General features: G+C 51.9%; 1 protein-coding gene across 1 annotated transcript; it reads left to right on the forward strand.

The window, feature by feature from the left end:
- Positions 1-1,502: 1,502 nt before the first annotated feature.
- Positions 1,503-23,744, forward strand: SRRT (serrate, RNA effector molecule). Its single transcript, XM_032235429.1, has 20 exons — positions 1,503-1,609; positions 4,278-4,409; positions 6,878-7,006; positions 7,474-7,620; positions 11,399-11,587; positions 15,874-16,043; positions 16,279-16,457; positions 16,985-17,080; positions 17,468-17,579; positions 17,665-17,831; positions 17,924-17,985; positions 19,196-19,274; positions 19,406-19,597; positions 19,999-20,169; positions 20,267-20,420; positions 21,325-21,518; positions 21,628-21,784; positions 21,972-22,061; positions 22,353-22,449; positions 23,450-23,744. The coding sequence occupies exons 2-20, from the start codon at positions 4,291-4,293 to the stop codon at positions 23,523-23,525; spliced, it is 2,580 nt and encodes an 859-aa protein (XP_032091320.1). The 5' UTR covers positions 1,503-1,609; positions 4,278-4,290; the 3' UTR covers positions 23,526-23,744.
- Positions 23,745-23,859: the final 115 nt, after the last annotated feature.

The following is a 23,859-nucleotide window of genomic DNA, read 5'->3' on the forward strand; positions in this document are numbered from 1 at the left end:
AGCCACAAGCTCTCCTCCCTTATCAGCTGAGCCAGGGGAATGATTAAGCATTCGCTGGCTGGGGAATTCTGGGAGTTGAAGTCCAGACATCTTCAAGTGGCCAAGGTTGAGAAACACTGGATTATGCAGTTGTATTAACCTCTAAGCCACAAGCTCTCCTCCCTTATCAGCTGAGCCAGGGGAATGATTAAGCATTCGCTGGCTGGGGAATTCTGGGAGTTGAAGTCCAGACATCTTCAAGTGGCCAAGGTTGAGAAACACTGGAATAAGGTATTATTCTGGACAGAGAAAGAGAGAAGCTTCCCTGAGGATGGGCTCCAGCACCAGCCCGAAAATTCAGCGTCCTAGTGAGCGACCCAGATTGGCTCCTGCATCATTTATAATGGGACCCTGTCTATTTGCCTTCGTTCGCGCAATAGGGTTGGCTGTTGGCGGGCTAGGGGGCGAGTTTGTCCTTGCTCTGAGTTCGAATCCTTGGAGAGCCAAGAAGGATGAGCGTAACCTTGAGGGGAGAAAGGTGTGAGGGTCCCAAGCCTTTTTCCTTGCAAAACGTCCCACGAAAAGTCTCCGGAACTGACTTTTGAGCAAGGAGAATAATCCAAAGCCTCCATCGGAGGGAGTTCCATCTCTGGGCACTGCCAGTGGGTCTCTATTTGGGAATCCTCCTGGGGCTTTCCCCTCCCTCCCCCCCCCCAACATTCCTGGCTCTCAGCCCTGGAATTTCTTGGTGGTCTCCCATCCACGTGCAATCCCAGAGCTGCACCCGCCTAGCCTTTTGCAGACGAATCAACTGCTGTGGTCTAAAGACATCATGAAGGAAGCAAGAATTTCCCACTTTCTAAGCTTGCAATTGGGGGGGGGGGGGAGGAAAGCAGAACAAAAGTTTTGCCAAGTGTGTAAAAACTGAAAATAGTCCCGGAAGTCCCTCCTCCCTCCACGTGGGCAGGAAGAGGCGATCGGAAACCCCGACAGTGACACCTTGTGGGGTGGGGGTGGGGAGGTGACTCTTCACTTTCCTAGCTCTCCGGTCGCGCGCTTTGGCGGGCTAGTCAACTCAGTCGCCGCTCTAGGCTTCCCTCGCCTTTGTGGTGAAACGCGCCTGGCCCAAGCGATTTGCGGAAATAGAGCTGTGCGAGGCTAGACCGTCCCTTCTAAGCCAGGGGTCTCCAAGCTTGGCCATTTTAAGACTTGGGGACTTCAACTCCCAGAATCCCTCAGCCAGTTTTGCTGGCTGAGGAACTCTGGGAGTTGAAGTCCACGAATCTTAAAGTTGCCAAGGTTGGAAACCACTGATCTAAGCAACACTCTCTCTCTCTCTCTCTCTCTCCTCCTAAGTGGGCCGACATCCACATGGCTGGGGATGATGGGAATCCCCCCCACCCTCCTCCAAGCATTGCACAAGACCTGGTGGACTAGAGAACCGTCAGTAATCCGCTTAGCCCCGCCTCCCTCTGGTGGGGCTTCCGGCGCATTTAAACCACGTCTGGGAGGCGGGGCCGGAAGTGCGTCCTGCAGAAGCGGCGGGCTTCCGGCGCGGGCAGCGAGGTGACCGCGCTATACCGAGGCCGCTCTCGGACCCTGCAGCCAGCGGCGCCTCGGGTCGTCGCCGGTGAGGAACGAGGCCGCATCGTCTCCCCGCCGCCATTTCCTTCGCGACCCCCACCCCCACCCCCTGGGCGGGAAAGAGCCCCCCCCCCCACCGCCGGGCCCATCATCCGCGGCCGGCGCGGCTGTGCCTTCTGGGGCCCCGGGGACGGCGGGCCTTGTCCCTCCCCGCGGCTCTGGCCCCGCTTCCCTTCCTTCAGGGGGCTCGGCTGGCTCGAGTAACGGACGGCTGGTGCGGGAGGAAGGGAGCTGGCGCTGGGCCAAGGATATTGCTTGATGGTGGGTGGGTGGGTGTGTATATAGAATATATAGAATATATAGAATTTTTGGGTGATAAATAAATAAAGGGAGACTAGAATAGATCTATTTCAAGCAATTTAGTTCCATACCCTTACTGGGATTCGAACCTGGGCTGTTTTCAGTGATTAGGACAGTGTTTCTCAACCTTGGCCACTTGAAGATGTCCGGACTTCAACTCCCAGAATTCCCCAGCGAATGCTGGCTGGGGGATTCTGGGAGTTGAAGTCCGGACATCTTCAAGTGGCCAAGGTTGAGAAACACTGTCCTAACCACTGCTGGGGAATTCTGGGAGTTGAAGTCCAGACATCTTCAAGTGGCCAAGGTTGAGAAACACTGGATTATGCAGTTGTATTAACCTCTAAGCCACAATCTCTCCTCCCTTATCAGCTGAGCCAGGGGAATGATGAAGTGCTTTGTCAAGGCACCTGGTGTGCCCAAATATGGGAGGGAGCGTACTGCGCACATGCATGTGTTTGTATATGTGCACACACAATATGCATACATATACATACATACGTGTATGAATTGTATTTGTACAAAATTGGAAAAGGGGAAAAAAATTCAGAGGGAGAGGTAGTTAAAGAAATATTAGACTGTGCAGAATGAACAGGTTAACGTTGGCAGTTAAAGAGAAGGAAGAATCGGCGTATTCTAAGATATTATGGGGGTGTTTTTAATCACTGGATAGAAAACGAATATAGACGAAGAGAAGCAGTAAATTGAATAATTTGGAAAAAGAACGTAGAATTATAGGGGAGGAATTATGTAACCGTTAAATACGACGACGCAAAGATTGTACCCAGGTGACACACTGTAAGATTAATGATGTAAGAGTGGTTATGGGGGGAAAAACCGTGTGTGTGGGCATGCATATATGTGTGTGTGTGTGTGTGTATATATATATATGTTTTTTTTTTTATTTGTGCTGAAGGACAGATGATGGAAGCAGTTAGCTTCCTCCCATAATTGGGGCTTACCAGGGGTTGTAAAAAATCTTTTATATATATATATATATTTATATTTATATTTATTTATTTAACCAGGTGTAGTGTTAAAAGAAGAGACCGACGTTGCGCTCTCCGGAACTTGAAACATATTACCCACTTAACAGCTTTCATTAACTTCTGCTAACATGTCAGAGTGTTAAAAACTACCATTGATGAGATATCTGCCTTTATACAACATCGATCGATTTGGAATGGGATGTGATGGGCCTATCCACCCGCCTCACACTTCAGAATTGTTCTCAAGTGGGTAATAGGTTTTACGTTCCAGAGATCACAAAGGCTGTCTCTTCTTTTACGTGTGTGTGTGTGTGTGTGTGTGTGTGTGTGTATGCATGTAGATGTACTACACGGGTAGTCCTCGAATTACAACAGTTAATTGAGTGACTGTTCGAAGCTCCCCTGGCATTGAAGAAAGTGACCTAAGACAGATTTTCACACTTGCTGCATCCCCAGTTGTCACCTGATCAAAATTGGGAAACTTGACAACTTAACTCATAAGATATGACGGCCGCAGCGTCCGGGGGCGGGGGTGTGTGCCACATGATCCCCTTTTGCGACCTTCTGATGAGCAAAGTCATTGGGGAAGCCAGATTCACTTCACAGCCAGGTTACTAACTGGACGACTCGTGATTCAAAAGCTGGGGGCAAGAAAAGTTGTAAAATGGGGCAAAATTCACTTAACAGCAGAAATTTTGGACTCAATTGTCGTAAGTCAAGGACTGTGTGTCTATATATGTGTGTGTGTGTGTGTGTGTACACACACGCACATATAATCAATGTATTCTCATTTTTTCTTGTTTATTTTCTTCTATTTCACTTTCAATTTGTTTCAGTTTCCTTTTCCTTTTTTCGTTTTTATTGTTGTGGCTGTGTAGAGGAGCCTCAAGTTGTAATAGGCAGCAGATAATAGTTAAAGGGCTTTTTTCTTAACGTAAAACACAAGTAAGGATGTTGGAAAAATGGGAAAGGAAAGAGAGGGAATAAAATGAGGGAAGTTGAGGGAATAATGAAAAGGAAGGAAAGAGCAGTGGCTTCCGATTTTTTTTCCAGTGCAGTGAAATCCTTAATAAAGGTATAATATCAACTTTTTAGTTTTGTCAAATCCTGTGATATCGTAAGCTTCCCAGAGTCGCTCAACAGTGAGATGGGCAGCTTATAAATTTAATAATAAATAAATTCCTGTCAACAAAGATCCTTCCTCCACCCCCACCCCAGGTTCTTGAAAGGCTTCCTGGTTGCTAAGGGAGACGAAGGGATGCAGTTTGGTGCTCCTGCCCAGCGTCCTTCTGCCCCTTCCAGGCAACCCACCCATTTCCCCTGCGGGAAACCGACTGATCTCGGCCTCATTCCGCCCCTGTCCTCCAGATGAGCCACCGCAATGGGAGACAGTGACGACGAATACGACCGCAGGCGCAGGGACAAATTCCGACGCGAGAGAAGTGACTACGATCGCTCTCGAGAACGAGATGACCGGCGCCGAGACGACTGGAGTGACAGGTGATCCCCGGAGAACAGAGGAGGGTGGAGAAAGGGCCGAGCGAGCTCCTCTTTGCTCTTTGGGGCCCCTGGACAGGCCTGGCCTCCAATTCGGAACGTAGGTAGGAGGAACAAAGGAGGATATTTTTAGCTCAGGGTCGAAACCAGGAGTCCTCGGTGCTTTATGAGCTGGCCTGTTTCATGACCCCACTAGGTTACATCATCAGCACTAGAAATGCAAGCCCCTCTCTCTTCTAGCGCTGATGATGTCCCTCAGTTGGGTCTCAAAACGTCTGCAAGGAAACCCCCAAGCTCAGTGAGCACCAAGGACCCCACAGTCCTCCTCTCCCTCCTCCTCTGTAAAGTTCCCATGGTTCGCCCATGAGGCCAATGGTGAGAAAAGACAGGAGACAACCTTTCTCGGGATGGAGCGACGACCCAGATTGGGGGTCTGGTAGCCCCTTTTATTGAGATAGGACAAAGGCAGGAGGAGCAATAGCATGTGGTTAAAAACAGCCTGTAAAAGTACAATTTCTAATCTACTGCTCAGTCTATATATGGTCAAATCCTGGGCGTCATTGGTAGGGCACATCTCAGGATGTTATGTTATGAACTATCAGGATGTTATGGGGTTTTAGGAGTTTGTTTTCTCCTGTGTGGTTCAGCGTGGCTCTGCATGCCCTGGTATGAACTGGGCCATGGGGGACACACACCTACACAAGGAACTATATTACAACACTCCTCCTCTCCCTCCTCCTCCTCCTCCTCCTCCTCCCCGTAAACCCCTCTCCCTTCTAGCATTAATGATATGACCTAGCTTGAGTAATGAAACAGCTGCAAGAAAACAGACCCCCTGATACCCCTCCAAGAACTCAAGTGCCCTATTTTTTGGAGTATAAGACGCTCCCAAGTATAAGACGCACCTAGCTTTTGGGGAGGAAAACAAGGGTGGGGGGGAAATCTGCCTCTGCCTCCCAGCAATTTGCCTCCTTGCAGCAAACAGCAAAGAGTACAGGCAATATACACTGTTTGTGGTGTTAACATTTCAGACTAGACTTGTACAGATGCTGTTTAAGATTGATGTGGCTTTTATTCTCTGCTATTGAAAAGGAGATACAGTAGCACTGGGCCTCTTCAGACGAAGCCTTTATTTTAAAAAGCTGCTTCATTTTGTTAAGTTGACTAGAACAATAATAAAGCAGTCTATAAAAAAATAAGTCTGATAATTTGAACATTCTACAGGCATTTATAGTAACCTCCTTGCAGCAAACAGCCCGATTAGCACAAGGAAAAAAAATATCTGACTCTGCCTCCGAGCAATTTGCCTCCTGGGGCAAACAGCAAGTTTCACTTTCAATTTCAGCAGGGGCCTCCCGATCACCAGCTGTTTCGGGCTGCAGGGATTGCCATAGCCCTGTGACGGCGAACCTGTGGCACACACAGCCCTCTCTGTGGGCACGCGTGCCATCGCCGGCTGCTCTTCTGGTTTCTGGTGCGCATGGTTTCCAGCTGGTCTTTGTGGGTGCTGGGGCACCCAAAAATGGCCAAAAGAAATAGGCTGTTTTAAGGGCTGTTTTTCACCCCAAAACAGCCTGAAAACAGACCCCCAAATGGCCAAGGAACAGGCGTGTGTGCCCACGCACACGCATTCCGATTTTTTGCACTTGGTGCCGAAAAGGTTCGCCATCACCGCCATAGCCTATTGGAGCCTCTGCAAGCCCCATTTTCGCCATTTGCTGCAAGGAGGTAAATAGCTGGGAGGCAGAGGCCAAAGGTGGTGAGGACGGTGGGTGAGCTGAGCTACATTCGGTATATAAGACGCAGCCAAATTCTCACCCTCTTTTGGGGAGAAGGTGCGTCTTATACTCCGAAAAATACAGTAGATAGAAATATATGCAGGGTTTGCTAGCAAAGAGGCCTGCCCGAAATCCGTTGCGGCTTCTTCTACCCGTGGGTATGGAAGGAAAGGTTCTTTGGGTTCCACCACAAATCTGCGGTAGACTAAAGCGCGCTCGACGAAAGCACGTACGTGACGTCATCACAGCGCGACAAAAACGGCACGCTGTGAGCGGTAAATTTAAAATTAACGCGAAAACCGTACCCTAACCCTAACCCCAAACCTAACCCTAAACCTAACCCTTAACCTAAACCTAACCCTAACGCTAAACCTAACGCTAAACCTAACCCTAACCCTTGCCTTTATGTGAATCGGCTTGCTTTAATTTAATTTTAATTTAATTTATTTTTAATTTTATTTGTCGCACTGCCGATGACGTCATGTACGCGCTTTGATCGGGCGCGCTTTAGTGGACCACGGTTTTGACGGGTCACGGTTCTTTGTCCTGCCAGCAGGGGCTAAACCATTGTCTTACTCCAGGCACTCGGGGGGGGGGGTCTTTTCCTGTCGTGTTGACGGTTGTGAGGCTTCTGTATGCGTCCTGCTGCCTGGAGTGCAGGATGCAAATGCTGACCCTCCTTCCTTCCGCTAGGGAATGGGACCGAGGCCGGGAGCGCCGGAGCAGAGGGGAATACCGGGATTACGACCGGAGCAGGCGGGAACGCTTCTCCCCCCCGCGTCACGAGCTGAGCCCGCCACAGAAGCGCATGAGACGGGATTGGTGGGTTTTCTTGCCGCGTCTTCTACGGGGCTGTTTCTGCATTCGGCCAAGTACCACGCGCCCTCAACAAGTGGGGGCCAAACACCGTCACCCTGATTGTGACCGTGGGGCCGAAAAACGAGCGATCGAACGTGCGGGGGAGCCTCAAGGCAGAGCCTGTAATAGAGATTCCCCTGGTTTCCTGACTGCGACAAATGGAGTAAAAAATAACATTTGCAACTGAAGTGTAATCTTCCTGTTGAGATTTCAGGTTTTACATTCTGTGTTCCCCTGTTCCATTTTCCTGAAATGCGATGGGGATGTGCCCTACGATAAGGAAGAATTTGTGTCAGGCGGGCGTGGGGTCTGTCTCCCCCCCACGGGGAGCTGAGCCTCCTGCTCTGGGGGTTTCGCTGCAGGCCCTTCCCTCGCGGGAGGGAGGCCCCTTCTGAGCCCGTGTGAAAGGATCTCCTCCCTTCCTTCCGCAGGGATGAGCACACAGCAGATCCCTACCACTCTGGCTATGAGATGCCTTACAGCGGGGTCTCCACGGGCCCCTCCTATGGGCCTCCCCAGCCTTGGGCACACCCGGAAATGCATGTGACCCAGCACCACATCCTCCCCATCCAAGCCAGGTAAGCTGGTTCTTGGGGGCCTTCTCTCCCCTCCCTCCCTCCCTCATCTATCTGTCTGTTTATCTATCATGTATCTATCTTATTTATCTCTCTATCATCTATCAATCTATTGTGTATCTATATCATTTATCTATATTTAACTATCATGTATCTATATCATTTATCTGTCTATGTATCTAATGTAGCTATCACCATCATCTATATTTATCATGTATCTATCTTATATCATCTATCTATCTATCTATCTATCTATCTATCTATCTATCTATCTATCTATCTATCTATCATCTATCTATCTATCTCCATCCATCCATTAAACCTTCTATCTATCTATCTATCTCCATCCATCCATTAAACCTTCTATCTATCTATCTATCTATCTATCTATCTATCTATCTATCTATCTATCTCCATCCATCCATTAAACCTTCTATCTATCTATCTATCTATCTATCTATCTATCTATCTATCTATCTATCTATCTATCTTATCTATCTCCATCCATGCATTAAATCTTCTATCTATATCTATCTATCTATCTATCTATCTATCTATCTATCTATCTATCTACCTACCTACCTACCTACCTACCATCTATCTATCTATCTATCTATCTATCTATCTATCATCTATCTATCTATCTATCTATCTCCATCCATCCATTAAACCTTCTATCTATCTATCTATCATCTATCTATCTATCTATCTATCTATCTATCTATCTATCTATCTATCTATCTATCTATCTATCTATCTTATCTATCTCCATCCATGCATTAAATCTTCTATCTATATCTATCTATCTATCTATCTATCTATCTATCTATCTATCTATCTATCTATCTATCTCCATCCATCCATTAAATTATCTATCTATCTATCTCCATCCATCCATTAAACCTTCTATCTATCTATCTATCTATCTATCTATCTATCTATCTATCTATCTATCTCCATCCATCCATTAAATTATCTATCTATCTATCTCCATCCATCCATTAAACCTTCTATCTATCTATCTATCTATCTATCTATCTATCTATCTATCTATCTCTCTCCATCCATCCATTAAATTATCTATCTATCTATCTCCATCCATCCATTAAACCTTCTATCTATCTATCTATCTATCTATCTATCTATCTATCTATCTATCTATCTCCATCCATCCATTAAATTATCTATCTATCTATCTCCATCCATCCATTAAACCTTCTATCTATCTATCTATCTATCTATCTATCTATCTATCTATCTATCTATCTATCTATCTATATCCATCCATCCATCCATCCATCCATCCATTAAATCATCTATCTATCTATCTATCTATCTATCTATCTCCATCCATCCATCCATTAAACCTTCTATCTATCTATCTATCTATCTATCTATCTATCTATCTATCTATCTATCTATCTATCTATCATCTATCTATCTATCTATCTATCTATCTATCTATCTATCTATCTATCTAATCTATCTCCATCCATGCATTAAATCTTCTATCTATATCTATCTACCTACCTACCTACCTACCTACCTATCATCCATCTATCTATCTATCTATCTATCTATCTATCTATCTATCTATCTATCTATCTATCTATATCCCACCTTTATTATTTTACAAATAACTCAAGGTGACAAATATATCCAACAAGCCTGCCTCCTCCTGTTTTCCTCACAACACCCCTGTGAGGTGGGTTGGGCTGAGAGAGAGGGATCGGCCCAGAGTCACCTGGCTGGCTTTCATGCCGAAGGCAGGAGTAGAACTCACCATCTCCTGGTTTCTGGCCTGGTGCTTTCGTAGCTGAACCAATCCTGGGTGTTTGATTAGTTCTGAAATGCCAAAGGCATTCCCAGGCAGGAAAAGCTGTGTAAGTCCACAGGGTTGATTTAAAGGACTTTCCTGAGAAGGAAGCAAAGGAGGCCATTTTGATTGCAAATCATCTATATCAGTGTTTCTCAACCTTGGCCACTTGAAGATGTCTGGACTTCAACTCCCAGAATTCCCCAGCCAGCGAATGCTGGCTGGGGAATTCTGGGAGTTGGAAGTCCAGACATCTTCAAGTGGCCAAGGTTGAGAAACACTGATCTATATTTTGAGGCCAAAAGCCATGTCTCCTCTCTTGCTCATCTGCGTGATTCTTCTAAAGGAGGAGGCAGCACAAACGCTCTTTGAGAGAGGGGAGTTTCTGAAAATCCTTTCGGGTATTCTGCAACTGAACTCTTTTCCTTTTGCCCTTTTGGGCAAAATCCCCAGGGAATTTTGGGGATTCCTAGGGAACATTTCAGAGCCAGCTGCCCTCCTGACCTTCCTTGTGGCAGTCGAGATGCCGCTGGGAAAGGCCACGGCATGGCTGGCGAGCTCCTAACATCAAATGAGGAAGAAGGCTCTCTCCATATTCTTCTTGCTTTTAGGTGTTGCTTGAGCTCGCATTTTACTCTTTTATTTTGCGTGCTTTTTTCCTTTAAGCAAAATATTCCATTCCATTCCAATTCTGAACTCTAGTCTATATTCTTCTTTCCTGCATTCCATTCCATTGTTAGTAGAAACAATGGTTTCTATAGTGGCCAAACCTACCATTTTAAGACTTGTGGACTTCCAATTCCAAATCCAATTCTTAGAACCGACTTTGAGCCAGCCACCAGGTGATAGTGAGTTCTAGCCCCGCGATAAGCAGGAAATCTGACTGGGTGCCTTTAGACCAAATCACCAGGAGACGCTCCCCTAAGTCTTAAAGTTGACAGCGTTGGAGAATAACTCTTGGCTCACAGGCACTGTTTTCATTTTATCAAAATTTCTCTTGCTTTGATGCTTTCCATCTTCACTCTGCCTGCTTTCAACTCCCTATGTATTCTTTTTTTTAAAAAGTTTTATTATTTTTTAGTTACAAAAATAAACATCCCAACTTTCCTTAAGCAGCGTGTCGTCTGGGTACAAACATCTCTGTGTAACATCGTCCCTCTTTTGCCACAACTTTCACGTTCATATTATTATTTCCCCAAGTTTAGTGTTATAATATATTGAGCATTTAAACGTTATAAAACTCTCCATTTTTGTTCTTAATATCTTCTAGTAACAATATCATATCATCATTATTCTCGTCGTGCACACACTAACAGTTTTCATCTTATTTATGTCTCTCTCTAAGTGTATTATTTTTTTAGCTTTCTTCATTTCCAAACTCCTTTTTTCTTTCTCTCCAACCACTGCTGGTGGGAGGTGCCATCTGTAAAAGATCTTATACAAATTCTCTTGACATGCAGCTGACATTGTTAATTTGTAGTTCCTATCCCACAATTTCTGCCATTTGTCCAATTCTATTGTATATGCCAAAATCTTTCGCCCATGCTATCATTGTCCCTTGTTCCTCTTCCAGTTTTATGCTCAATAGGTAATTAGGCCAGTGTTTCTCAACCTTGGCAACTTGAAGATGTCCGGACTTCAACTCCCAGAATCCCCCAGCCAGCGAATGCTTAATCATTCCCCTGGCTCAGCTGATAAGGGAGGAGAGCTTGTGGCTTAGAGGTTAATACAACTGCATAATCCAGTGTTTCTCAAATGCTGGCTGGGGAATTCTGGGAGTTGAAGTCCGGACATCTTCAAGTTGCCAAGGTTGAGAAACACTGAATTAGACGGTTTCTTCATTCCTCTTTCTTCCGTTCCCGTTAGAATTTTCTAACGGGAACGCTACCTTGAGGCATAAAACAGCGGGAAGGAAGTGGCGGCTGCCGGCTAATCCCTGCTCTTCCTCTTCCTCCTCCCCTCCAGGTTGGGGAATATCGCAGAAGTGGACCTGGGCATCGCTCCGCCCGTCATGAAGAACTTTAAGGAGTTCCTCCTTTCCTTGGACGACTCCGTGGACGAGACGGAGGCCGTGAAGCGCTACAACGACTACAAGCTAGATTTCCGCCGCCAGCAGATGCAGAATTTCTTCCTGGCCCACAAGGACGAAGAGTGGTACGTCTCTCGTGGGCTGGGCTGCCCACCTCGGAGGGCGGGGGGGGGCCTCGCAGGCGGGCAGGTCTCCAAATGTAAAAAACCCCCGGAGAGAAGCGGAGGGGTCGGGCATTATACTAGTGGTCGCTGGGCTGAGACATTTTAGCAATGTTTTTTTTTCTCCCTTTCGTTTGTTTATTTCCTGGCCTTCAGTGCCACCCCAATCCTGGCTGCTCTGGACAATGCATCGGCAGCCCTCGACTTACAACCGCATTTCTGTCGCTAAGTGAAACATTTCTTGAGTCCGTCCCCCCCATTTTACGAACCTTGCTTGCCACAATTAAGCCAATCGCTACATTCGTTAAGTTAGTAACCCGGTCGTTAAGCGGATCTGGGTTCCCTGTGGAATCTGCCTGCCGGAAGGTTGCAAATGAGGATTATGTGACCCCAGGACTATTGTGGCCGTCATAAATACGAGTCAGTTGCCAGGCGTTTGCTGTAACAGTTTTAAGTGCGGAAACGATCACAACTCACAAAGCGGTAACTTTGAACGGCCAGTGAGTGAACAGTTGTAAGTCGAGGTCTGCCTGTACACCCCCCAGGTCCTCAGATGAAAAGCTGGAGGGCCCCCAGGCAGCCAGGCCCACTCAGCGCTTCCCCTCCAGAGGGTTGCCTGAAGGGGAGGGGGCTTTCTCAACCATTCCTCGGGTTTTGCATCTAAATAAGCCAGCCAAGGGAGCCCCCCCCCCTCTTGACTGAAGAGCAACGTCCCCTCTGTGAGCTGAAGGAAGGGGAAGCCCCTTCCCCAAGGAGCTCCCGCCCCTACCTTCCCCATCAACGCCTAGAAAGAGCGCCTGGCCAGCATGGGCTCCTTCTCAATTGGGCGGCCAAAACCAGAGGATCCGTTAAAGCTGGGAAAGTTTAGGGGGAAGTTTAAGGGGGGGGGGAGATCAGGGAGGGAGGGGCCCAAGGCTTGAGAAGCAGACCCTCCCCTCCCCTCAGCAGCCTCTGGGGCTGCCCTTCCTCTCCTCCCTCCCAGGCCTGGAGAGAAGCCCACCGCTTCCGCCCCAGAAGGTGGGTCTCTGCTTCCCGGCCCTTTTCAGCTGCCGAAATAGATAGATTTTAATCGTTTCCTTTTCTTGGCAACCGGAAGAATTGGGCCAGAGTTTCTCCGGAGCCCCTGGGCTTCCCTGGGTCGCCCTTTCCCCTCCTCCTGAGGGCCGAGAGGCCCTTGAACCTCCCACCACCACCACCCTCTCCCGGATCCTGCTTGGCTGCCTTAACCACCACACCAAGCTGGCTTGATAGATGAGGCCGCCCGCCATTATACAGGCAGCCCCTGACTTACGACCTGGGCCCAATGTTACGTCAACTAGGCATCGGCTAAGCGATCTTTGCTTCACTTTACGACCTCCCTCACCACTGAGTAACACACTTGTTGAGTGGCTTCCTCCATTGACTTTGCTCATCGGAAGGTCGCAAAAGAGGGGGGTGCGAGACACACAAATAAATAAATTTTCAAATACTCAAATACAAACACACACACGGGATGCTACAACTGTCATAAATATGAATCAGTTGCCAAGCGTCTGAACTTTGATCCCGTGGGGATGCAGCAACGGTCGTAAGTGTGAAGAAAGGCTTGCAAGTCGCTTTTTTTCAGTGCCGTCATAACTTTGAGCGGTTGTAAGTCGGGGACTGCCTGTATATCTTGTTTTACGGCTGCTGTGTAATTTCCCTGGATGTCCAAAGGATCTTGGGTCCTCCTTCCTAGGAGGGGATCCTGTCCAAGGGGGCATATTCATAGCTGGGGGGGGGGGGGGAGAGGTGCTAGAACAGTGTTTCTCAACCTTGGCAACTTGAAGATGTCTGGACTTCAACTCCCAGAATTCCTGCTTCTGCTGGCTGGGGAATTCTGGGAGTTGGAAGTCCAGACATCTTCAAGTTGCCAAGGTTGAGAAACAGTGGATTAGGCAGTTGTATTAACCTCTAAGCCACAAGCTCTCCTCCCTTATCAGCTGAGCCAGGGGAATGATGAAGGGAGGTGCTAGAACAGTGTTTCTCAACCTTGGCAGCGAATGCTGGCTGGGGAATTCTGGGAGTTGGAAGTCCAGACATCTTCAAGTTGCCAAGGTTGAGAGACACTGTTCTAGAACTACAGGAACCTGGCCCAGAACTGCCCCCCTCCCCATTGAGTGCCCCACACTAAAAAGATTCACTTACCACAGGGCAGGCTGGGAAAAAGGGGGAAGGGGCTCCTTGTTTTCCAGCCTGAAGCACGGGAGAGCGGACGGCCTCGGCTGCTGCGGGTTTCCTCCTGGGAAACTGCTGGGGGTCATTTGGGGAGGGGGGGGGCGCAGCTTCAAAGGCTGGAAAACGACAGCCCAGAATCCCAGGTTTTCCCAGCTGGCGTGTTGGAAGTCATGGGAAGCGTTACCCCCGGTGTCTGCGTCAGGAAGGGATCAAAGGGGTCTTTATGGAGATGAGATGCAGGGCCTCCCCCCAAAACCAGAGGGTCCTTTGAGAAGGATGGAGGCGGGTTGTCCTTCCCCCCCCCCCCCCCATATTCTGTGGGGTGTAGCTGACGTAACCCGTGTCTCTCTCTTTGCTTTTAACCGCTTTTGATTTCCTTCCTAGCTTTTTATTTTATTTTATTTTTTTAATTTCCTTTTGTTTCGGATGTTAACTGTAATAACACGGCCTTTTCTCCCCTCCTCCCACGAACCTCTCGCAGGAGTCTCCAAAAATCAGCCGTCCTCAACCGGGAGAATCCAATAAATAAATCCAAACACACTCAAGAGCCTTGAATCTGGTTTTCTCTTTTTTTTTTCCATTTTTTTTTTTTCCTCTCTCGGCTGGTGGATATATTTTTATTTTTTCTTCCTCCTCCGTAGCTTAGCCAGCCAGGGCCTTCACTGTGCACAATGCAGTGAGTAGCTGAATGTGAATCCGTAGGAGGTAGACAGCTCAGGACCGTGCAGGCGGCTCCTCCTTTTTTTCCAAGTCCTGCACCCCAGCACGAGAGAGAGAGAGAGAGAGATTCCATTGTTCCTAAATCCGGGCGGTTTTTCTTAAAACCCGCCGAAGAAAACTCTCTTCGCTTGGAAGGCTCGCAGTGTGGCTCCCTCCGTGTATGTATGACGTGTTCTGTCTTCTTAAAAATCAGAGCTGAGAGAAAGGAAACTAACATTTCTAAGGGCTCGTTTCCGGTCGGCCTGGTCACCTTATATAGAAAGCTTTGGCTCCGTCCCTCCCGTTCAATTCCTGTGTCCCCGTCCCGTCCCCCACTTGCCTGCTGCTTTCACAGCCCTCCCACCGGCGCCTCCGCATCGGGTTTGGCGCCCGGGGGCTAGCAGAGGGCCTATCCCCAGCCCAAGCTCCCCCCCACACAAGGCGCCGGCTCTCTGACCAAGGCGCGCCAGGAAGGTTCTGCTGATCCTTCTGGGGGAGCCCCGAGAGGCAGGCTTCAGGAGGGTGGGCCGTGTCTGGGGGGGCAAGACCAGGGCTGGGAGTGGGGAGTGCAAGCAAGCATTTAGAAGCCCTTGGTAACTTTGAAGGGCTTTGGACCTCAACTCCCAGAATGGGGGATTCTGGGAGTTGAAGTCCAAAGGTCTTGACGTTGTGGAGTGGCAGCCCCCTTGCTCTAGGCGGACGCCACAAAGCAGCGGCTCCGTGGAGGTGTCCTAAGGGGGGGGCTGAAATCCAGAGGGGAACCGAGCGATGTTTTGTGGGGCCAGGGATGGGGTGCGATGCACTTCCTTGCCCCTCCCTCAAAAGTCTGCCTTTGCCCCCCCCCCCATATGACGGGAAACGCCCTCGCTCATCTTCCCCCACCTCCCCAGATGCCAGGTATAGGGTGGGGACGATGGGCATTGGCATTCTCAAGCATCTTTTAGGCGCCCAGGTGGAGCCCCTGAGCTGATTAGGAGAGGCAGCAAGGGAGCCGCGTTGAAGGTTCAGGAGGAGGAGGAGGAGGAGGAGGTGGCACCCCGGCTGCCCCCCGTTGGCAGGAGAGCCCCCAAGATCTGCGCAAAACAGCCGGGCTGCTGTTAACCAGGATTTTTGAGTGTCCAGTATACAGCCCGCCTCTGGCTGGTTCTTTTAAGGTCTTCAGGTCCCCCCCATCCGTCGGTCCGTCCCCCACAAGGCCCCCTTCTTCTCCCTGCCACTTCCTTCCCCAGCTTTGCATGTGTGGACGGTGCCCGAGGGGCAGCGCGCTCCGTTCCCCTCCGGCTAAGGCGTGTCTCCCTCTGCCTTCTTCTCTGTCTGTTTCCGCTCCCTTCCCTCCTCGCTTGGACCCCGTTCAGGTTCCGGTCCAAGTACCACCCAGAAGAAGCCGGACGGAGGAAGCAGGAGGCCCAGAATGCTCTCCAGAACCGGCTTAATGTCTTCCTTTACCTGATGGACAATGGCTGGTTTGAAGGCCTGCAGCTGGACATCGACAAGGCCAATGCCATCATCAAGGTCCTGGACGCCGGTAGGTGCCCAGAGGCAGCGGGCCTGTGCCCGTCAGTGGGTGGCTTGAAGCCCCGGAGGAAGCAGCCACAGCAGCCCTCTTGTTTGTGGTTCTCTCGCCCTTGAAGGGCCATCCTGGGTCTTCCGTGGCGGGTGACGCCTGGGGAGGGACGGGGCAGAGCTGGGCTCCTTGGCCCCAGGGAGGACTGGCGGCTCTGCGGGTCCTCCGTCCGGTTAAAAGGCTTTGGCCTCCCCAGCTGTCATCAAGATGGAAGGCGGGACAGAGCACGACCTGAAGGTCTTGGACCAGGAGGAGGAAGAGGAGCGTCCGGAGAAGGCTGAGCCGGGGAAGAAGGAGGAGAACCGGCTGCTGGAGCAGGAGCGGAAAGTCTCCTGCGAGAAGGAGGAGAAGAAAGAGGAGGCCAAGAAGGCCAAGGTGGGGAAAGGGGGAAGGGAGGAGATGCTGGCTGTGTGTGTGTGTGTGTGTGTGTGTGTGTGTGTGTGTGTGTGTGTGTAAGAGAGACAAGATCAATGAAAGATCAATTCAAATCCAGAAAGCAGAGACAGATAACTGAGGCAGCCGGATTCATTAACTTCTTTATATAGAGAAAAATAGTTGGATAAATGTACAATACCAACAGGTGATTCTTCCAAGGAAACACAAGGCGGGAGAGCTACAGGCAAACACAAGCAATTAGCTTCCGTTCAGCAGACGAGCCCAGGCAGGCTGCTAGTTTACTTCTCAGAGCAGCGGACTCCTTAAGTTTCTGTTTCAATTCCCAGCACAGACTCTGCTCTGTTTTAACCTCCCATTGGCTGGCTTAGTTGCTGTGCCCTTTCATTGGCTGACCTTGTTCCCGTGTCTCTCCTGGTCATGAATATTTTAACGGAGCCGAGGCCTCCTACCGCCCGCCCCGACTGAGGAGCAGGCCGGGCTCTGACTGACCAGGCCTCTTTTCGCAGACTGCCGAGGAGGAAGCGGCGGAGGAAAAAGGCAAGAAGGAGGAAGAGGAGAAAAGGGGGGAGAAGAAAGAGGAGCCCGAGAAGGAGGCAAAGAAGGTGGGTGACGAGGGAGGGCCCCCTCCGCCCCCACCAGATCGCCATCAGGTCAACCCTTGTTTGGACACAAGAAGAGGGAGGGCAGCCAAACGGGGTGACATCTTGGGGGGGGGGGAGAGAAATAACCTGGTGTGTCCCAGGAGGAAACCCCCCCCCCATCTGAAGTGAAGAGAGGGGGCTTCAGCCAGCTGGGGAACACCTGGAGGCTTCCTAATCTCCAGCTCTTTTGGGGCGGGGGGGGGAAGTAATAGGACTGTGGGGACACATACAGCCCTTCCCTCTCCCTCCCTCCCCAGAGTTCCAAGCCAATGAGACAGTGGGGAGGGGGGGAAGGTCTTTGGCCCCCAGGAAGCCTGTGGGACCCTCTTCCTGCCTTCTCTTTCCCAGACCACCCACAAGCACAAGCGGAAGCGCAGCGGGAACGACAGCTACGACGAGGGGAGCGTTTCGGAGTCCGACAGCGATTCCGAGAGCGGGCGCCCCCAAGGAGAGGACAAAGGTGAGTGGGGGGGGGAGGGTCTGGGGGGGGAGGGTCCCGGCAGGCCCCGGAGGGAGAGGCCCGGCCTGACCCGCCTCCTGTGCAGCCGCAGACAAGAAGCCCAAGGAGGAGCCGGCCGGCCCGAAGGACGCGGAGGGCTCCCCCAAAGGGAAGGAGAAGGACGAGGAGCCCAAGCCACGCGCTCTGCACAAGACCTGCTCCCTCTTCGTGCGCAACATCGCCCCCAACATCCCCCAGGCGGAGATCGTGGCAGTGAGTGCGGCCCCGGGGGGAGAAGTGGGGGGTGGGCGGGTGGAAGGATTGCGTAACCATCTCAACACACAACCCTTTTGTCGCTTCCTCAGTTCTGCAAAAGGTACCCCGGCTTCATGAGAGTGGCGCTCTCGGACCCTCAGCCGGAACGGAGGTAAGGGTCAGCGGTAGCCCCCCCACCCCCACCCTGATTTTTAAGTTCGGGGTGAGCTTTATTGAAGCAGTGACACACACACACACACACAGGGCCTGGCGGGAGGAGGTGCGGTGTGCTCAGTGGCAGCTCTTTCCCCTTGTTTTAGAAAAGACACCCCCCTCCCCCCCCCAGGTGAGGAAGGCTCACAACAGGGGTGAAATAAGGATTGTAAGCCACCCAGAGTTGCCCCGAGTCAAATGGGGAGCCAGTTAATTTTATGGGAGGGAGGGAAAAGAACGAAGGAAGAAAAGAAAAGAAAGAAGAGAATAATGGGGAGGGAGAGGAAAAGGAAAGGAAAGGAAAGAAAGGAGGAAAAGAGAAAGAGGAAGGAAGAGGAAGGAAGGAAAGAAAGAAAGGAAGAGAATAATGGGAAGGGAGAGGGAAAGATAAGGAAAGAAAGAAAGGAGGAAAAGAAAGGAAGGAAGAGAAAAAGAAGGAAGGAAAGAAAATAATAGGAAGGGAGGGAAAGGTAAGGAAAGAAAGAAAGGAAGGAAAGGAAGGAAGGAAGAGAATAATGGAGGGAGAGGGAAAGTTAAGAAGGAAAGGAAGAGAAGGAAGGAAGAGAAAGAGGAAGGAAAGAAAGGAAGAGAATAATAGGGAGAGAAAGGTAGGAAGGAAGAAAGGAAAGAAGGATTCAGATTTTTTCAGATTTCAGATTTAATTTATTTGTATGATAAGAAGGAAAAGAAAGGAGGAAAGGAAAGGAAGGAAAAGAGAAAGGAAGGAAGGAAAGAAAGGAAGAGAATAATGGGAAGGGAGGGAAAGGAGGAAGGAAAGAAAGAAAAAGGAGGAAGAGAAACAGGAAGGAAGGAAAGAAAGAAAAGAAAGAAAATAATAGGGGAGGGAGGGAAAGGTAGGAAGGAAAGAAAGGAGGAAGAGAGAAACAGGAAGGAAGGAAGGGAAATATTTTCTCTCTTGGTCCTTTCCTAAAACCCGGAAGCGCCAGGGGCAGAGAGGCCTGGATTCCTGCCAGGGCCTGGGTCCGCAGTGCCCTTCCCTCACCAGACGGCACCCCCAGAGGGTTTCCCTCTTTCTGGAGCTGCGGTGCTGTCCTGGCAGGGGAGGGGCGCTGCGGCCCCTTGCAAACGAGAGGGGTGGGGTTGGCTTTTGGCCCTCTGCCTACCGGGCACCCAGCAGAGCCTCCGACCGGCCCTTCTCCCGTCCCCAGGTTCTTCCGGAGGGGCTGGGTGACCTTCGACCGCACCGTCAACATCAAGGAAATCTGTTGGAATCTCCAGAATATTCGGGTAAAGTAGAGGAGGGGAGGGGGGGGCCCTTCAGAGTCACTCACTTCTCTGGTGGGCGGGGGGGTGGCAAGGCCTCCCGCGTGGGTGTGGGGAGAATGCCGGCTGCCTCACCTGCCTTCCCCCCCCTCCAGTTGCGCGACTGTGAGCTGAGCCCCGGCGTCAATCGGGACCTGACTCGCCGCGTGCGCAACATCAACGGGATGACGCAGCACAAGCAGATCCTGCGCAACGACATCAAGCTGGCGGCCAAGCTCATCCACGCCATGGATGACCGGACCCAGCTGTGGGGGGCCGGCGAGGCCCAGCTGCCCTCCGAAGTGTCGGTGAGTCTCGGGGAAGGGCGCTGCGGTTTTTACGACCTTTCTTTGCCGCCGCCGTCGAGTGAGCGGGTAGTCGCACGGTTGTTCAGTGAATCCGGCCACGCCTTGGCCCCAGGGACGCTGCGACGGTCATAAATATGAACCGGTTGCCAAGCGAGTGTCCAGATTTGGGTCCCATGACCCCAGGGACGTTATAGCGGTCGTAAGTGTGAAGAAGTGGTCATTGGTCACCTTTTCTAGCGCCTTTCTAACTTGAAACAGTCACCCAACGGACGGTTCTTAGCCGAGAACCCCCTGCGTAATGCCGGCGACTCTGGCCAGGGGAGGGGGCTGCGGTGGCAGCCAGGCAGAGGTGCGGGCGAGTGTGGGGCTGCCCCTCACCTTGCATCCCCCCCCTCCCCCAGAATCTGCCCTCCCAGAACCCCATCCTGAAGAACATCACGGACTACCTGATCGAGGAGGTCAGCGCGGAAGAGGAGGAGCTGCTGGGCCGAAGCGGGGAGCCCTCGGAAGAGACTCCCAAAGAGGGAAACCCGGCCGAGATCACGGTGGAGAGGGATGAGAAGCTGGTGAAGGTGAGCCCTGCGTCCGGGGAGGCGGGTCCCGAGGTGCCTCCCCACCACCACCAGGGGTGCCAGGCGGGCTGAGCCTCTCCCCATTTGTGCCACGCAGGTCCTGGACAAGCTGCTACTCTACCTGCGCATCGTCCACTCGGTCGACTACTACAACACCTCCGAGTACCTCAACGAGGACGAGATGCCCAACCGGTGCGGGATTATCCATGTGCGGGGGCCCATTCCCCCCAACCGCGTCACCCACCGTGAAGGTACGGGGCCTGTCCGCCGCCCGCCACATTCCCTGCCCTCCTCTTTCGTTGAAGGAAGCACGGGGGCGGGTGTGTGTGTGTCTCGCCTTACGACCGATGCTGAGACCAGCGTTTCTGGGGCTAAGCAGGGCAGTTGTGATTTCGCAGCTTCAGTCAGTAAGCGAATCAGGCAACCCCCCCACCCCCATTGACTTGGCTTGTTGGGAACGGCGGCCCCTTGACCCCGGGGATGCAGCAACCCAGGTCCAGGCCTGCCGGACCGCCAGTGCCCGGGTTCCCCTCCTGCGCCTGGAGAGGCCCCAGGAGTCGCAAGGATGGCAGGAGGCCCCTTTCCTCAGCGCTGTCGTGACCACGAATGGTCGCTGAACAGATGGCTGTAGGTCAAGGACTGATGACCCACAACGGAGCCCCAAATTTCCATTGCTGAGCGAGACCGTCGCTAAGTGAGTTTTGCCCCGTTTGAGGACCTTTCTTGCCACGGTTGATAAGTGAATCGCGGCGGTTCTTAGATTGTTAAGTGAGGCTGCCTTCCCCGTTGACGTCAAAGCAGATCACGTGACTCCGGGACACCGCGACCGTCGTAAATATGAACAGGTTGCCAAGGGTCCCCATTTTGGTCAGGTGACCGTGGGGAGGCCGCAGGGGTCGTAAGTGTGAAAAAGGGCCCTAAGTCACTTTTTGGTAGCTTCGAACGGTCACTAAGGGAAGAGATGTAGGTCGAGGACTGTCCCTGTCTCGCTCTGGGCCAACGGGGTAGGGAGGGGAAGACAGAAGCCGCCGGGTGTCGTGTTCCCATCCTGCCTCTGGAGGATCCCCCTCGGCCCCGTGGGTTGTGCCAGGGTGGGGGCTTTGGGGGTGGCGAGGAAGGTGGGGCCCCGAAGGGACGGACTCCTTGCCCTTCCAGTGGCCGAGTGGCAGAAGACCTTTGAGGAGAAGCTGCTGCCCCTCTTCAGCATCCGGGAGTCCCTGTCGGAGGAGGAAGCCCTCAAGATGGGCAAGAAGGACCCCGAGCAGGAAGTGGAGAACTTCGTCACCTCCAACACCCTGGAGCTGGGCAAGGACAAGTGGCAGTGCCCGCTCAGCGGGAAGAAGTTCAAGGTGACCAAGCCCCCCTCCCCCCCTAGCCACCGCCCCCCCCCTTGTCAGACTCCCCCTCCCACCCGGGCTCTCCTGACACCCCACCCTCTCCTCCTCCCGCTCCCTCCAGGGCCCGGAGTTTGTGCGGAAGCACATCTTCAACAAGCACGCGGAGAAGATTGAGGAGGTGAAGAAGGAGGTGTCCTTCTTCAACAACTTCCTGATGGACGCCAAGCGGCCGGCACTGCCCGAGTTCAAGCTGAACCAGCCACCCGTCCCTGGGCAGGGTGAGTCGGGGATGGAAGGAGACCCTCGGGGTCCCTGCCGGAGTCCTGGGAGAGGGCGAGACCTCCCCAGCCGCTCTCTCACCACACGTGGAGGCGGCCGAGGAAACACCCAGCTGGCTCCTCCGTCCCCATGGCTTTGCCGGCGCTCCCCTGTCAAGGGTCAAACGCCCTCCTTTGCCCTCCTCAGGCCTGGCACCCGGGTTGCCCTACCCACCACAGGCCCCCCAGGGACTGATGCCCTATGGACAGCCACGCCCGCCCATCCTGGGATACGGAGGTACGTGGGGTAGTTCCCTTCCCGGGCGGCGGAAAGAAGAGACGGTTCCTCAGAGGTGCTGCGCTTTGCGGGCCCCTCACCTCTTGGGCTCATCCACTGGGTCCCCTGCAATGGGTGGAGGAGCTCCCCCCCCCCGCCATGGGGAGGGCTGCAAGATGGGGGTCTCCAGTGTGAGGGACCGTGGATCGGCCCCCTGTTCAAAAGGTTTGAGGACCCCTGGACTAGACAATCTCCAAGGTCCCTGCGTTCTTCTGTAGTTAAGGTCACCGTTTCTCCTCCTCCTCTTCCCAGGTGGCCCTCCGTACCCCCCGGCTCCCTATGCTGCCGGGCGGGGCAACTATGACACCTTCCGAGGGCAGGCTGGATATCTGAATAAACCGCGGAACAGGTAAGCTGCAGGGAAGCCTCCCTGTCACCTGTGCGAGAGGCAGGGCTGGGTCCCAAACCTGGGGGGGGGGGTGGGATGGGCAGCTCACCTGTGGCCACGCAGTCCTAAGGCTGCATTAACAGAGGGACGCAGTCCAGATCAGGTGACGTATTAGTTCCGCTTTATGAGGCCGCCTTGGAAGGCTGCACCCAATTCTGGTCACCACAATATACTGTATTTTTCGGAGTATAAGACGCACCAAGATTTTGAAGAGCTAAATTTTTAAAAACAGGTTTTGCCCTCTGCGGGTCTCCCAAACCCTCTGCACGCCTGGTTTTTTTTGTGAAAAACGGGGCATGCAGAGGTTTTGGGAGGCCTGCAAAGTGCTCCTGGGGGCTGGGTGGGCAAAAGCGAGCAAAAACGCCCCCCCCTCTTCACTCATTTTTCCCTCCCCGGCCCCCAGGAACACCTTAACAGGCCTCCCAAATCCTCTGCAGGGCCATTTGGTGATGGGGGAAGGGGTTTGGGAGGCCAAAAATGCTGTTTTCAGTGTATAAGATGCACCCAGATTTTCAGCCTTTTTGGTCGGGGGGGGGAAGGTGCGTCTTATACTTTGAAAAATACAGTAAAAATGGTCTTGTGCTTCTGGAAAGAGTGCAGAGTAGAGCAACGGAAATCATTGTGGGGGGGGCTGGAGAGTAAAAGACGGGAGGGAGGATTGCAGGATTTGGATTGGGCCAATCGAGAGAAAAGAAGGATTGGGGGGGACGGACGTGATAGCAGCCTTCCAGTATTTGAGGGGGGTGTGTGTCAAATTAATTTCCAAAGCCCCAGGAGACAGGCAACCTGGGATTAAGGAGAAACTTTCTAACGATGAGAACAATTGACCCGGGGAACCGCTTGCCACCAGAAGGTGTGGAGAAGAGATTGGGCAACAGTTTGTTCAGAATGTTTGAGTAGGGGGTTGGACTAGAAGACCTCCGGGGTCCCTTCCAGAGAGCTCTTCTCTCCCTCCCTTCAGGATGGTCCGAGGAGACCCCCGCGCCATCGTAGAGTACCGAGACTTGGACGCACCTGAGGACGTCGACTTCTTCTGAGCCCCACCGCCTCGGCTTCACATCCCCCCCCCTCCCTCCCTCGCTTTTTTTTAAAAAACAACGCCCCCCATCCCGCTCGCCCCTCCGTCTCTCTCTGTGTCTGTGTGTGTGTGCGTGCGTGCGTGAAGCCAGGTCAGGATCCGTGTCTCTGAGATCCGTCTGCCGGTTTTATGTGTTTAGCTGTATTTGGATTTCAATAAAAGCCTCTCCGTTTCCCAGGCTCTGACCATGTTTGCTCACCGTTACGGGGCATCTGTGCGAACGACGGCCTCCCGGGAACCCTGCTCCCCCTCCCCCCACTCCACTGAGGGTGTTTGGGAGTGGGGGCCGCTGA

Source organism: Thamnophis elegans, chromosome Z (genome assembly GCF_009769535.1).
Source record: "Thamnophis elegans isolate rThaEle1 chromosome Z, rThaEle1.pri, whole genome shotgun sequence".
Lineage (NCBI taxonomy): Eukaryota > Metazoa > Chordata > Lepidosauria > Squamata > Colubridae > Thamnophis > Thamnophis elegans.

What these genes read in the sequence shown, in the direction of transcription:
- SRRT (XM_032235429.1), top strand. Translation starts at nt 4,291, where the DNA reads ATGGGAGACAGTGACGACGAATACGACCGCAGGCGCAGGGACAAATTC. An exon ending in CGAGACGACTGGAGTGACAG is followed by an intron (nt 4,410 to 6,877) that starts GTGATCCCCGGA and finishes TCCTTCCGCTAG; the next exon opens with GGAATGGGACCGAGGCCGGG. An exon ending in CCCCCAAGGAGAGGACAAAG is followed by an intron (nt 17,580 to 17,664) that starts GTGAGTGGGGGG and finishes CCTCCTGTGCAG; the next exon opens with CCGCAGACAAGAAGCCCAAG.